Raw genomic sequence first — 14,954 nt, 5'->3', positions numbered from 1 at the left:
TCGGGTTAGAGTCCCGCTCATTGAAAGTGGCAGCTCTAGCCTTTAGTTCAGTGTGGATTTTGCCTGTTATCCATGGCTTCTGGTTGGGGTATGTACGTACGGTCACTATGAGGTCGACGTCATCGATGCACTTATTGATGAAGCCAATGACTGATGTGGTGTACTCCTCATTGCCATCGGAGACATCCCGGAACATATTCCAGTATGTGATAGCAAAACCGTCCTGTAGCTTAGCATCTGCTTCATCTGACCACTTTTTTATTGATTGAGTCACTGATGCTTCCGGCTTTAATTTTTGCTTATAAGCAGGAATCAGGAGGATAGAATTATGGTCAGATTTGCCAAATGGAGGGTGAGGGAGAGCTTTGTATGAGTCTCTGTGTGTGGAGTAAAGGTGGTCTAGAGTTTTTTTCCCTCTGGTTGCACATGTGACATGCTGATATAAAGATATAATTTTCCCTGCATTAAAGTCCACGGCCACAAGGAGCACTGCCTCTGGGTGAGCGTTTTACTGTTTGCTTATGGCGGAATACAGCTCATTGAGTGCGGTCTTAGTGCCAGCATCGGTCTGTGGTGGTATGTAGACAGCTACGGAAAATACAGATGAAAACTCTCTAGGTACATAGTGTGGTCTACAGCTTATCATGAGATACTCTACCTCATGCGAACAAAACCTTGAGACTTCCTTAGATATCGTGCACCAGCTGTTATTTACAAAAATACATAGTCCACCGCCCCTTGTTTTACCAGATGCCGCTGTTCTATCCTGCCGATACAGCCTATAACCAGCCAGCTGTATGTTGATAATGTCATCGTTCAGCCACGACTCCATGGAGCATGAGATATTATAGTTTTCAATGTTCCGTTGGTAGTTAATCTTCCGCGTAGGTCATCGATTTTATTTTCCAAAGGTTGCACGCTTGCTAGCAGAATGGAAGGCAGTGGGAGTTTATTCGATTGCTTACAAATTCTCAGAAGACAGCCCCCCTCCGGCATCTTTTTCTCTGCCTTCTCTCACGCAAATGACGGGGATCTGGGCCTGTTCCCGGGAAAGCAATATGTCATTCACGTCGGGCTCATTAAAGGAAAAAAAGGACTCAGTTCGGCAGTTATTTTCATAAGAGATGGTAGCAGCAACATTATGTATGAAAAAGGTTTTAAAATAAGTTGCAAACAACGCAAAGAAACAAACCCAAAAAATCACAATTGGATAGGAACTCGTAAAATGTCAGCCTTCTCCAGTGCCACTTTACAGTGTGTGTGCATGTGTGCATATATACAGTGCCTTGCGAAAGTATTCGGCCCCCTTGAACTTTGCGACCTTTTGCCACATTTCAGGCTTCAAACATAAAGATATAAAACTGTATTTTTTTGTGAAGAATCAACAACAAGTGGGACACAATCATGAAGTGGAACGACATTTATTGGATATTTCAAACTTTTTTAACAAATCAAAAACTGAAAAATTGGGCGTGCAAAATTATTCAGCCCCTTTACTTACAGTGCAGCAAACTCTCTCCAGAAGTTCAGTGAGGATCTCTGAATGATCCAATGTTGACCTAAATGACTAATGATGATAAATACAATCCACCTGTGTGTAATCAAGTCTCCGTATAAATGCACCTGCACTGTGATAGTCTCAGAGGTCCGTTAAAAGCGCAGAGAGCATCATGAAGAACAAGGAACACACCAGGCAGGTCCGAGATACTGTTGTGAAGAAGTTTAAAGCCGGATTTGGATACAAAAAGATTTCCCAAGCTTTAAACATCCCAAGGAGCACTGTGCAAGCGATAATATTGAAATGGAAGGAGTATCAGACCACTGCAAATCTACCAAGACCTGGCCGTCCCTCTAAACTTTCAGCTCATACAAGGAGAAGACTGATCAGAGATGCAGCCAAGAGGCCCATGATCACTCTGGATGAACTGCAGAGATCTACAGCTGAGGTGGGAGACTCTGTCCATAGGACAACAATCAGTCGTATATTGCACAAATCTGGCCTTTATGGAAGAGTGGCAAGAAGAAAGCCATTTCTTAAAGATATCCATAAAAAGTGTTGTTTAAAGTTTGCCACAAGCCACCTGGGAGACACACCAAACATGTGGAAGAAGGTGCTCTGGTCAGATGAAACCAAAATTGAACTTTTTGGCAACAATGCAAAACGTTATGTTTGGCGTAAAAGCAACACAGCTCATCACCCTGAACACACCATCCCCACTGTCAAACATGGTGGTGGCAGCATCATGGTTTGGGCCTGCTTTTCTTCAGCAGGGACAGGGAATATGGTTAAAATTGATGGGAAGATGGATGGAGCCAAATACAGGACCATTCTGGAAGAAAATCTGATGGAGTCTGCAAAAGACCTGAGACTGGGACGGAGATTTGTCTTCCAACAAGACAATGATCCAAAACATAAAGCAAAATCTACAATGGAATGGTTCAAAAATAAACATATCCAGGTGTTAGAATGGCCAAGTCAAAGTCCAGACCTGAATCCAATCGAGAATCTGTGGAAAGAACTGAAAACTGCTGTTCACAAATGCTCTCCATCCAACCTCACTGAGCTCGAGCTGTTTTGCAAGGAGGAATGGGAAAAAAATTCAGTCTCTCGATGTGCAAAACTGATAGACTTACAGCTGTAATCGCAGCAAAAGGTGGCGCTACAAAGTATTAAATTAAGGGGGCTGAATAATTTTGCACGCCCAAAAAAGTTTGAAATATCCAATAAATGTCGTTCCACTTCATGATTGTGTCCCACTTGTTGATTCTTCACAAAAAAATACAGTTTTATATCTTTATGTTTGAAGCCTGAAATGTGGCAAAAGGTAGCAAAGTTCAAGGGGGCCGAATACTTTCGCAAGGCACTGTATATACATATATACATATACATATATATATATATATGTGTGTGCGTGTGTGTGTGTGTGTGTGTGTGTGTGTGTGTGTGTGTGTGTGTGTGTGTGTGTGTGTGTGTGTGTGTGTGTAAATGTGACAGATCCTCACATTACGTTAGATAAGAGTCATGCAGTCGCAGACCAGCTCTCTAATCCTATCTCATTCTGATGGTGGATGGCTTGTAGAGACAGCTGTTGTGTATAGTAAGCCATTATAGAAGCCATTACACAGCGATCAAGATGTTATCCTCTCTCACGTCTCTGTCTCAGCCTTGCAGAAGTTGATGTTAATCTATTATTTAACATTCCATGAAATGAAGGATGTGTTATTTCTCATTCTATCATATGTAGAGCCTGAAATATGTGTTATTTGAAATGATATGATAGCACATTGATCTGTGTAATTGCCCTGGCTTTCAGTTTGCTAATTGCTTTGGGAACACTTTCACTGCCAGTCAGCCAGTAATGTGTTTTTGTGCTGAGGTCTGCCTAAAATGGAAAAACATTTAGTTTATCAACCTGCATGATCCATTATGTTCCGATATCATTAGGAATAGCTGTCTAATGCCTGAATGACAAGGTAGTTTATAGTGGTAGCAGGTTGTGATTACTATTGTATGTTTTTCCTGAATAATGCAACATCCCTGTCACTCAATTCGCCTAATAAATCACCTGTCACCTGTCTAAAGCAAGGAGCTACAGCCAAACCAACTAAAGCCGTTAATTTCAGTCAGATATGTCTGTCTTTGTCCTGAATGGCACCCCTTTCCCTTTACAGTGCACTACTTTTATAGCGCACTACATTACTTGCTCAAATGTAGTACACTGAATAGGGAATATGGTGCATTTGGATGCAGACTCTGTCTGTTCAGATGTCTCATTACTGTAACAGAGCCTTTACTTCAGAGAGAGAGAGAGAGAGAGCACAGCTGGGGAGTTTTGTAAGCATTTGAGAAGCTCATCAGAGTTTGTACGAAATCCTGTCTAGAGCATTTTGTAGCTTCAGCTTGGGGACCAAAATAAGTGAGCGCGGGGGCTAGATGCTAGATAAATACTGCGCCCTGACAGAACGCGGGGGCTAGATGACAGATGAATACTGCTCCCTGACAGAGAGTGGGGCTAGATGACAGATGAATACTGCTCCCTGACAGAGAGTGGAGCTAGATGACAGATGAATACTGCTCCCTGACAGAGAGTGGGGCTAGATGACAGATGAATACTGCTCCTGACAGAGAGTGGGGCTAGATGACAGATGAATACTGCTCCCTGACAGAGAGTAGGGCTAGATGACAGATGAATAATGCTCCCTGACAGAGAGTGGGGCTAGATGACAGATGAATACTGCTCCCTGACAGAGAGTGGGGCTAGATGACAGATGAATACTGCTCCCTGACAGAGAGTGGGGCTAGATGACAGATGAATACTGCTCCCTGACAGAGAGTGGGGCTAGATGACAGATGAATACTGCTCCCTGACAGAGAGTGGGGCTAGATGACAGATGAATACTGCTCCCTGACAGAACCCCGGGGGCTAGATGACAGATGAATACTTCTCCCTGACAGAGAGTGGGGCTAGATGACAGATGAATACTGCTCCCTGACAGAGAGTGGAGCTAGATGACAGATGAATACTTCTCCCTGACAGAGAGTGGAGCTAGATGACAGATGAATACTTCTCCCTGACAGAGAGTGGGGCTAGATGACAGATGAATACTGCTCCCTGACAGAGAGTGGGGCTAGATGACAGATGAATACTGCTCCCTGACAGAGAGTGGGGCTAGATGACAGATGAATACTGCTCCCTGACAGAACGCGGGGCCTAGATGACAGATTAATACTGCTCCCTGACAGAACGCGGGGGCTAGATGACAGATGAATACTGCTCCCTGACAGAGAGTGGGGCTAGATGACAGATGAATACTGCTCCTGACAGAGAGTGGGGCTAGATGACAGATGAATACTGCTCCCTGACAGAGAGTGGGGCTAGATGACAGATGAATACTGCTCCCTGACAGAGAGTGGAGCTAGATGACAGATGAATACTGCTCCCTGACAGAGAGTGGGGCTAGATGACAGATGAATACTGCTCCCTGACAGAGAGTGAGGCTAAATGACAGATGAATACTGCTCCCTGACAGAGAGTGGGGCTAGATGACAGATGAATACTGCTCCCTGACAGAACCCCGGAGGCTAGATGACAGATGAATACTGCTCCCTGACAGAGAGTAGGGCTAGATGACAGATGAATACTGCTCCCTGACAGAGAGTGGGGGCTAGATAACAGATGAATACTGCTCCCTGACAGAGAGTGGGGGCTAGATAACAGATGAATACTGCTCCCTGACAGAGAGTGGGGGCTAGATGACAGATGAATACTGCTCCCTGACAGAGAGTGGAGCTAGATGACAGATGAATACTGCTCCCTGACAGAGAGTGGAGCTAGATGACAGATGAATACTGCTCCCTGACAGAGAGTGGGGCTAGATGACAGATGAATACTGCTCCCTGACAGAGAGTGGGGGCTAGATGCCAGAAGAATACTGCTCCCTGACAGAGAGTGGGGATAGATGACAGAGCGCGGGGGCTAGATGACAGAGTGTGGGGGCTAGATGACAGATGGGTAGCTCTGATTCCATATGCCCTGTTGCACATGTTGCTGAGAGAGTCAGAGCGAGGTGGGGTGTGTGTGTTTATGTCTGTGTGTGTGGTGCTGAGAGAGTCAGAGCGAGGTGGGGTGTGTGTGTTTATGTCTGTGTGTGTGATGCTGAGAGAGTCAGAGCGAGGTGGGGTGTGTGTGTTTATGTCTGTGTGTGTGGTGCTGAGAGAGTCAGAGCGAGGTGGGGTGTGTGTGTTTATGTCTGTGTGTGTGATGCTGAGAGAGTCAGAGCGAGGTGGGGTGTGTGTGTTTATGTCTGTGTGTGTAATGCTGAGAGAGTCAGAGCGAGTTGGGGTGTGTGTGTTTATGTCTGTGTGTGTGGTGCTGAGAGAGGGAGAAGCATAGGTGGGGATTGGGGTGCGGGTACATGCATTTACTATAGTTCAGTAGATGGTGGTAGGGATAGTTAAGGTGTCCTATGCTAAAATAAATAATGTCCTTCACACTGTATGGTCCTAATTACCACTGTTTCCATCCACATGATCTTCATCAGGTTAAACAGAATGAAGGACCACAACCATTAAGGAGGAAGGAGGAATCCAAGGAATCCAATTCTAAGTGAAAGATGGTAAGGATGGTAGGAGACTTATCTTTAGTAGGCCTAAATGGTTTTATAAAGAATGTTAGGATGGTGTGAGACTTATCTTTAGTAGGCCTAAAGGGTTTTATAAAGAATGTTAGGATGGTAGGAGACTTATCTTTAGTAGGCCTAAAGGGTTTTATAAAGAATGTTAGGATGGTGTGAGACTTATCTTTAGAAGACCTAAAGGGTTTTATAAAGAATGTTAGGATGGTAGGAGACTAATCTTTAGTAGGCCTAAAGGGTTTTATAAAGAATGTTAGGGATGGTAGGAGTTCTGTTTAGTAAAGGGTGTTAGGTAGGAGTTCTATGTTTAGTAAAGGGTGTTAGGTAGGAGTTATATGTTTAGTAAAGGGTGTTAAGTAAGATGGTAGGAGTTCTATGTTTACTAAAGGGTGTTAGGTAGGATGGTAGGAGTTATATGTTTAGTAAAGGGTGTTAGGTAGGATGGTAGGAGTTATTAGGAGTTATATGTTTAGTAAAGGGGGGTTAGGATGGTAGGTGGTAGGAGTCCTATGTTTAGTAAAGGGGGGTTAGGATGGTAGGAGGTAGGAGTCCTATGTTTAGTAAAGGGGGGTTAGGATGGTAGGAGGTAGGAGTCCTATGTTTAGTAAAGGGGGGTTAGGATGGTAGGAGGTAGGAGTCCTATACTACACACCTTGCAAAAGGACACAGCCCCCTCCTCCTTGAAAGAGAGCAGGGTAGAATGGGGAAACACAAGACCACAGAAGACAAAACTCAAGGCATTTAAAATGTTAGAAACAGGAGAGAGACACCATGCACATAACAGAAAACTGTTGCTATATTCTCAGGATCAGACAGACACAGACACAGGCAGAGAGAGACAGACACAGAGACAGTCAGAGAGACAGAGACAGAGAGCGAGAGAGAGACAGACATACCAGGTAGAGAGACATGCAGATATACTTAGAGGGAGAGGCAGACAGACAGTTAGACAGACAGATATAATTAGAGGGAGAGACAGAGAGGCAGAGAGGCAGAGAGTCAGACAGAGAGGCAGAGAGGCAGTCAGACAGACAGACAGACAGACTTAGAGGGAACAGACAGACAGACAGACAGACAGACATACTTAGAGGGGGACAGACAGACATACATACAGACAGACAGACAGACAGACAGACAGACAGACAGACAGACAGACAGACAGACAGACAGACAGACAGACAGACAGACAGACAGACAGACAGACAGACAGACAGACAGACAGACAGACAGACAGACTGACTGACTGACTGACTGACTGACTGACTGACTGACTGACTGACTGACTCAGAGCAGGGGGACAGATAGACTTACAGACAGAGACTTAGAGAGGGGGCAGACAGAGAGGCAGATAGATGGATTTAGAGACAGACAAACTTAGAGGGGGACAGAGAGACTTAGAGAGGGACAGAAAGACAGGCTTGGAGGGGGACAGACATACAGACTTAGAGTGAGAAACAGACAGAGAGACAGACACTTAGAGGGGGTCTGACAGACAGACTTAGAGGGAGAGACAGAGAGACAGACAGACAGAAATCGTCGAGGGGGACATGCTAGAATATCTGAAACCCAAGACACAGACTAAGGGCTTTCCCCCATACATTCATCAAACATGTATTAACCAACATTTATAAAAGAAACAAAGTAGAACGTACAAGACCAGACAGTATGGAGGGAGAAGAGTTAGAAGAGTGGAGAAATAGAACCAGTCTTCAGAGGGATAGTGGCAGATCTAGGGGGAAGGTGAGGATTGTCTGATGGGGTATGACAGGGATTAGGGCCAGGGAGGGTCTGGGAACATGGGGATATGAGGGGGGAAGAAGAGATACAGACCTGCTTGCCTCCCATGGTCTTTGGGTTGGGGTAAAGGGTAAGGGGTATGTATAAAGGTAAGGGGTTGCTACAGTACAGACCTGTTTGCCTCCCATGGACTCAAACATCTTCTCCAGCTGAACTCTGAGCTGCTGGATGTTGTTGATGAGGATGCAGGGCTGTCACAGAGACACAGTCATGTTATTATACATATAGAATGTAACAGTACTATTCAGAACCAGACTGGCCAGAGGGAAGTTTAGGTGAATGCTAGATGGGCTGGTCCATCTCTTTTTGTGTGCAGAATGATCATTATGTGCATCCAGAAAACACTTACCACTTTCTCCTGGTTCAGATACAAGCCAAAATCCTTGGTTATGATTGCAGCATACTGCAACAGAACCTTGTTGATGGTCTAGAAAAAATACAAGAAAAGAAATGAACAGAGTTGTAACACACACAGTCAAACAGACACACACACACACACACACACACACACACACACACACACACACACACACACACACACACACACACACACACACACACACACACACACACACACACACACACACACACACACACACACACACACACACACACACACACAGCTAGGGACATTAGGTTGGGGGTCAGTGACTGACCTTAGCAAAGCGGCACATGAAGTGAGCCAGGGCCTGTGGGTTGGGGCACTCCAGCTTCTTAATGATCTCAAAACTCTGGTTGAGCTGAGTGAACACATCCACCACCGAACAGGAGAACAGGACATGTTCCGACGTTGGCTGGAACTAGAGAAAGAGAAAGAAACAGAGAGAGACAGAGAAAGAGACAGAGAAGGAGGGAGAGAGCGAGAAAGAGCTTTAGTACTTCACAATGGTGCAGTATTTCATTGGGGTGAGCAGAGCAGCAGAGTGCTGTATGTCAACACTGCTGTTATTTATTCATCCCTCACTGAGAAGAGACAGAGGACTACCAGACAGTGAACGAGTGAGAGTGAGCGAGTGAGGAAAGAGGAGTGTGTGTGAGTACTCACGCCAAGCTTCTTGTCGCTCCCCAGAGCTCCGTGTAGGAAGTCCATGGCAACATCCTCATTCTCAGACAGCCACTGAATGACAAACGGCTCGAACCACCTGGAGGACACACACACACACATACAGTTCAGAATGTCACCTTTAATTTGAGCGTATTTTCATACACATCTGTTTTACTGTTTAGAAATGAAAGCACTTTATGTATCTAGTCCCCCCATTTGAAAGTGTCATAAGTATTTGACAGTTTCACTTGTAGTGTATTACATTTAGTCAAAAGTGTAGTATTTGGTCCCATATTCCTGGCACGTGACTCTACAAACTTGTCAAATCAAATCAAATCAAATGTTATTTGTCACATACACATGGTTAGCAGATGTTAATGCGAGTGTAGCGAAATGCTTGTGCTTCTAGTTCCGACAATGCAGTAATAACCAACGAGTAATCTAGCTAACAATTCCAAAACTACTACCTTATACACACAAGTGTAAAGGGATAAAGAATATGTACATAAAGACATATGAATGAGTGATGGTACAGAGCGGCATAGGCAAGATGCAGTAGATGGTATCGAGTACAGTATATACATACGAGATGAGTATGTAAACAAAGTGGCAGAGTTTAAAGTGGCTAGTGATACATGTATTACATAAAGATGCAGTAGATGATATAGAGTACAGTATATACGTATACATATGAGATAAATAATGTAGGGTATGTAAACATTATATTGAGTAGCATTGTTTAAAGTGGCTAGTGATATATTTTACATCAATTCCCATTATTAAAGTGGCTGGAGTTGAGTCAGTGTGTTGGCAGCAGCCACTCAATGTTAGTGGTGGCTGTTTAACAGTCTGATGGCCTTGAGATAGAAGCTGTTTTTCAGTCTCTCGGTCCCAGCTTTGATACACCTGTACTGACCTCGCCTTCTGGATGATAGCGGGGTGAACAGGCAGTGGCTCGGGTGGTTGTTGTCCTTGATGATCTTTATGGCCTTCCTGTGACATCGTGTGGTGTAGGTGTCCTGGAGGGCAGGTAGTTTGCCCCCGGTGATGCGTTATGCAGACCTCACTACCCTCTGGAGAGCCTTACGGTTGTGGGCGGAGCAGTTGCCGTACCAGGCGGTGATACAGCCCGTCAGGATGCTCTCGATTGTGCATCTGTAGAAGTTTGTGAGTGCTTTTGGTGACAAGTCGAATTTCTTCAGCCTCCTGAGGTTGAAGAGGCGCTGCTGCGCCTTCTTCACGATGCTGTCTGTGTGGGTGGACCAATTCAGTTTGTCTGTGATGTGTACGCCGAGGAACTTAAAACTTACTACCCTCTCCACTACTGTTCCATCGATGTGGATAGGGGGGTGTTCCCTTTGCTGTTTCCTGAAGTCCACAATCATCTCCTTAGTTTTGTTAACGTTGAGTGTGAGGTTATTTTCCTGACACCACACTCCGAGGGCCCTCACCTCCTCCCTGTAGGCCGTCTCGTCGTTGTTGGTAATCAAGCCTACCACTGTTGTGTCGTCCGCAAACTTGATGATTGAGTTGGAGGCGTGCGTGGCCACGCAGTCGTAGGTGAACAGGGAGTACAGGAGAGGGCTCAGAACGCACCCTTGTGGGGCCCCAGTGTTGAGGATCATCGGGGTGGAGATGTTGTTACCGGCCCGTCAGGAAGTCCAGTACCCAGTTGCACAGGGCGGGGTCGAGACCCAGGGAACAATGGTGGCCCTCTTGAAGCATGTGGGAACAGCAGACTGGGATAAGGATTGATTGAATATGTCCGTAAACACACCAGCCAGCTGGTCTGCGCATGCTCTGAGGGCGCGGCTGGGGATGCCGTCTGGGCCTGCAGCCTTGCGAGGGTTAACACGTTTAAATGTTTTTTTCACCTCGGCTTTAGTGAAGGAGAGTCCGCATGTTTTGGTTGCGGGCCGTGTCAGTGGCACTGTATTGTCCTCAAAGCGGGCAAAAAAGTTATTTAGTCTGCCTGGGAGCAAGGCATCCTGGTCCGTGACTGGGCTCGTTTTCTTTTTGTAATCCGTGCTTGACTGTAGACCCTGCCACATACCTCTTGTGTCTGAGCCGTTGAATTGCGATTCTACTTTGTCTCTATACTGACGCTTAGCTTGTTTGATTGCCTTGCGGAGGGAATAGTTTGTATTCGGTCATGTTTCCGGTCACCTTGCCCTGATTAAAAGCAGTGGTTCGCGCTTTCAGTTTCACGCGAATGCTGCCATCAATCCACGGTTTCTGGTTTTAATCGTTGCTATGGGAACGACATCTTCAACGCACGTTCTAATGAACTCGCTCACCGAATCAGCGTATTCGTCAATGTTGTTGTTTGACGCAATACGAAACATATCCCAGTCCACGTGATGGAAGCAGTCTTGGAGCGTGGAATCAGATTGGTCGGACCAGCGTTGAACAGACCTCAGCATGGGAGCTTCTTGTTTTAGCGTCTGTCTGTAGGCAGGGAGCAACAAAATGGAGTCGTGGGCCTTATATGCATTGCGGAAGTTAGAATAGCAATGATCCAAGGTTTTACCAGCCCTGGTTGCGCAATCGATATGCTGATACAATTTAGGGAGTCTTGTTTTCAGATTAGCCTTGTTAAAATCCCCAGCTACAATGAATGCAGCCTCAGGATGTGTGGATTCCAGTTTGCAAAGAGTCAAATAAAGTTCGTTCAGAGCCATCGATGTGTCTGCTTGGGGGGGAATATAGATAATGTTGACCGGTAGATAATGCGGTCAACATTTGATTGTGAGGAATTCTAAATCAGGTGAACAGAAGGACTTGAGTTCATGTATGTTGTTGTGACCACACCACGTCTCGTTAACCATAAAGCATACGCCCCCGCCCCTCTTCTTACCAGAAAGATGTTTGTTTCTGTCGGCGCGATGCGTGGAGAAACCAGCTGGCTGCACCGACTCTGATAGCGTCTCTCGAGTGAGCCATGTTTCCGTGAAGCAAAGAACGTTACAGTCCTTGATGTCCCTCTGGAATGCTACCCTTGCTCGGATTTCATCAACCTTGTTGTCAAGAGACTGGACATTGGCGAGTAGTATGCTAGGAAGTGGTGGGCGATGTGCCCGTCTCCGGAGCCTGACCAGAAGACCGCTTCGTTTCCCTCTTTTACGATGTTGTTGTTTTGGGTCGCAGGCTGGGATCCATTCCGTTGTCCTGGGTGGAAGGCAGAACACAGGATCCGCTCCGGGAAAGTCATATTCTTGGTCGTACTGATGGTGAGTTGACGCTGCTCTTATATTCAGTAGTTCTTCTCGACTGTATGTAATGAAACCTAAGAAGACCTGGGGTACTACTGTAAGAAATAACACGTAAAAAAACAAAAAACTGCATAGTTTCCTAGGAACGCGAAGCGAGGCGGCCATCTCTGTCGGCGCCGGAAGTTGGATGCATTTGCAGTTTGTTTCAGTTGTGTTTCGGTTTATGTTGTGCCCAATAGAAATGGTAAATAATGTATTGGATCATTTTGGAGTCACTATTATTGTAAATTGTTAGGTTTTATTGTTATATTTTATTGTGATGTTGTTATGTGTCGGACCCCAGTAAGACTAGTTGTCGCCATTGACATCGGCTAATGGGGATCCTAATAAAATGTATTTGGTTCCAGCTACAAAAGGGTTCTACATGGAGGCAAAAAGGGTTCTCCAATGGAGATAGTCCGAAGAACCATTTTAAAAACTTTTTTTAAAGAATGTACCATGATTATGGATAATTATGAAGGAATTGTGAATCACGATGAGTGAAAAACTTGGAGGGATAAATATCATACCTCCAGAAAAATGCTTACCTCCCCTGTTATTGGTAATGGTGAGAGGTAGCATGTTTTGGGGGCATAATCTTTGTGCGTGTGTGTGTGTGTGTGTGTGTGTGTGTGTGTGTGTGTGTGTGTGTGTGTGTGTGCGTGCAGTACACTACTTACAGAGAATACTCAGGGGGTGTGTCCTTGAAGGCAGCCAGTTCGCGGACGTACTCGTTGTGGAACCACTTGACTTTAAAGTGAAGGTTCATGTATTCTGTGCTCTTGCATAGACGGTGCTTATCGTGCTCTGTCAGGGGAAATGAAAAAGGCAGAATGTTAACATGCATGTCTGGACTGAGGTATGACGTGGTGAACTTGCCACAGGAGTAAAAGGCTCAATCAATCAATCAAGCTAATAGGGGAGATCTGATATCCAGACCCACGGAAGTGGACAGCGATGGAATTGGAATTCTGAAGTTCAGCACCACAGGAGACTGGACAGCGACTGCTGGGTGCAGGCAGTCACTCTACTCTTGTGCTACATCCTGATTCTCCACCCTTCTCTCAAAGTGTGCACTTCTACACTCCCTGCCATGGATGGTGAAGACTTCCTCCAGCCAATGTTTACAGCAATCATTTGAAATCCATGACAGGGAGTTTGCAAGTGCACATTTTCGTAGAAGAGAGGAGAATCGGAACAAGGACAAGGTGAATCCTGAAATATATCCAGGTAGCCAGGAAGTGAGAAGCCTGGAAGGGTTTACATTCTCTGATTTACATTCTGCAACAAGTCCTGCTAGACCTGTAACATGGCTGACCTAGTCTCACGTTGTCATACCGCTAATGTCACGCGTGAGCCTGGTTCGCGACAAGGCTATGGCTGACCTGATATTGACAGAGACAGGTAATCTAAGACTAGACCAGGAATCCTGTAAACACAGACACTGGTAGTGACATGACCTTGGTGGACACACACACACACACACACACACACACACACACACACACACACACACACACACACACACACACACACACACACACACACACACACACACACACACACACACACACACACACACACACACACACACACACACACACAGAGTGTAATGAGAGCTGACTTGGTACATAATGAAAGTTCAGTCTGATGACATGGTAGGCTCTATCACAGTAGAGTAGGACATATTAACTACCACAGAACTTGGGGGTAGAGAGGAGAGAGAAGGGAGGTAAGGGAGAGAGGGGAGGGGGTATAGAGAGATCCATAGATGCAAACGCCATCACACTGCACAATGCCCTATCCCATCTGGACAAGAGGAATACCTACATAAGAATGTTGTTCATTGACTATAGCTCAACCCTCCAAGCTCATCATTACACTAGGGGCCCTGGGTCTGAACCTCGCCCTGTGCAACTGGGTCCTGGACATCCTGACAGGCCGCCCTCAGGTGGTGAAGGTAGGAAATAACACCACTTTGCTGATCCTCAACACTGGGGCCCCACAAGGGTACGTTCTCAACCCCCTCCTGTAGTCCCTGTTCACCCATGACTGCGTGGCCATGCAAGCCTCCAACTCAATCATCAAGTTTGCATTCGACTCAACAGTAGTAGAACTGATTACCAACAATGACAAGACAGCCTACAGGCAGGAGGTGTGGGCTCTGGTGGAGTGGTGCCAGGAAAATAACCTCTCCCTCAACATCAATGAAACGAATGAGCTGATGGTGGACTTCAGGAAACAGCAGAGGGAACACGCCCCTATTCACATCGACGGGACAGCAGTGGAGAAGGTGGAAAGCTTCAAGTTCCTCGGCTACACATCACTGACATTCTGAAATGGTCCACCCACACAGACAGTGTGGTGAAGAAGGCGCAACAGCACCTCTTTAACCTCAGGAGGCTCAAGAAATTTGACTTGTCTCCTAAGACCCTCACAAACTTTTACAGATGCACAATTTGAGGGCATCCTGTCGGGCTGTATCACCGCCTGGTACGGCAACTGCACCACCTGCAACCGCAGGGCTCTTCAGAGGGTGGTACAGTCTGCCCAATGCATCACCAGGGGCAAACTACCTGCCCTCCAGGACACCTACAGCACCCGATGTCACGGGAAGGCTAAAAATATCATCAAGGACATCAACCACCCGAGCCACGGCATGTTCACCCCTTTGTCATCCAGAAAATGACGTCCGTACAGGTGCATCAAAACTGGGACTGAGAGAC

The 14,954-nt window shown here is 45.9% G+C and overlaps 1 protein-coding gene across 1 annotated transcript in view; it reads right to left on the bottom strand.

Moving 5' to 3' along the window:
* Positions 1 to 14,954, bottom strand: part of LOC115120649 (protein unc-13 homolog C-like) — a 242,585-nt gene that overhangs the window by 99,535 nt on the left and 128,096 nt on the right. The window contains exons 19-24 of the mRNA XM_065012084.1: positions 12,909 to 13,035; positions 8,978 to 9,074; positions 8,589 to 8,732; positions 8,282 to 8,359; positions 8,046 to 8,123; positions 6,788 to 6,814 (exon numbers count right to left, since the gene is read on the bottom strand). Coding sequence (XP_064868156.1) covers positions 6,788 to 6,814; positions 8,046 to 8,123; positions 8,282 to 8,359; positions 8,589 to 8,732; positions 8,978 to 9,074; positions 12,909 to 13,035 — 551 coding nt within the window. The remainder of the gene's footprint in view (positions 1 to 6,787; positions 6,815 to 8,045; positions 8,124 to 8,281; positions 8,360 to 8,588; positions 8,733 to 8,977; positions 9,075 to 12,908; positions 13,036 to 14,954) is intronic.

The sequence above is a fragment of the Oncorhynchus nerka genome, linkage group LG27 (assembly GCF_034236695.1).
Source record: "Oncorhynchus nerka isolate Pitt River linkage group LG27, Oner_Uvic_2.0, whole genome shotgun sequence".
Lineage (NCBI taxonomy): Eukaryota > Metazoa > Chordata > Actinopteri > Salmoniformes > Salmonidae > Oncorhynchus > Oncorhynchus nerka.
Note: the sequence above shows the minus strand (reverse complement) of the source record. Positions and strands in the feature narration are given on the sequence as shown.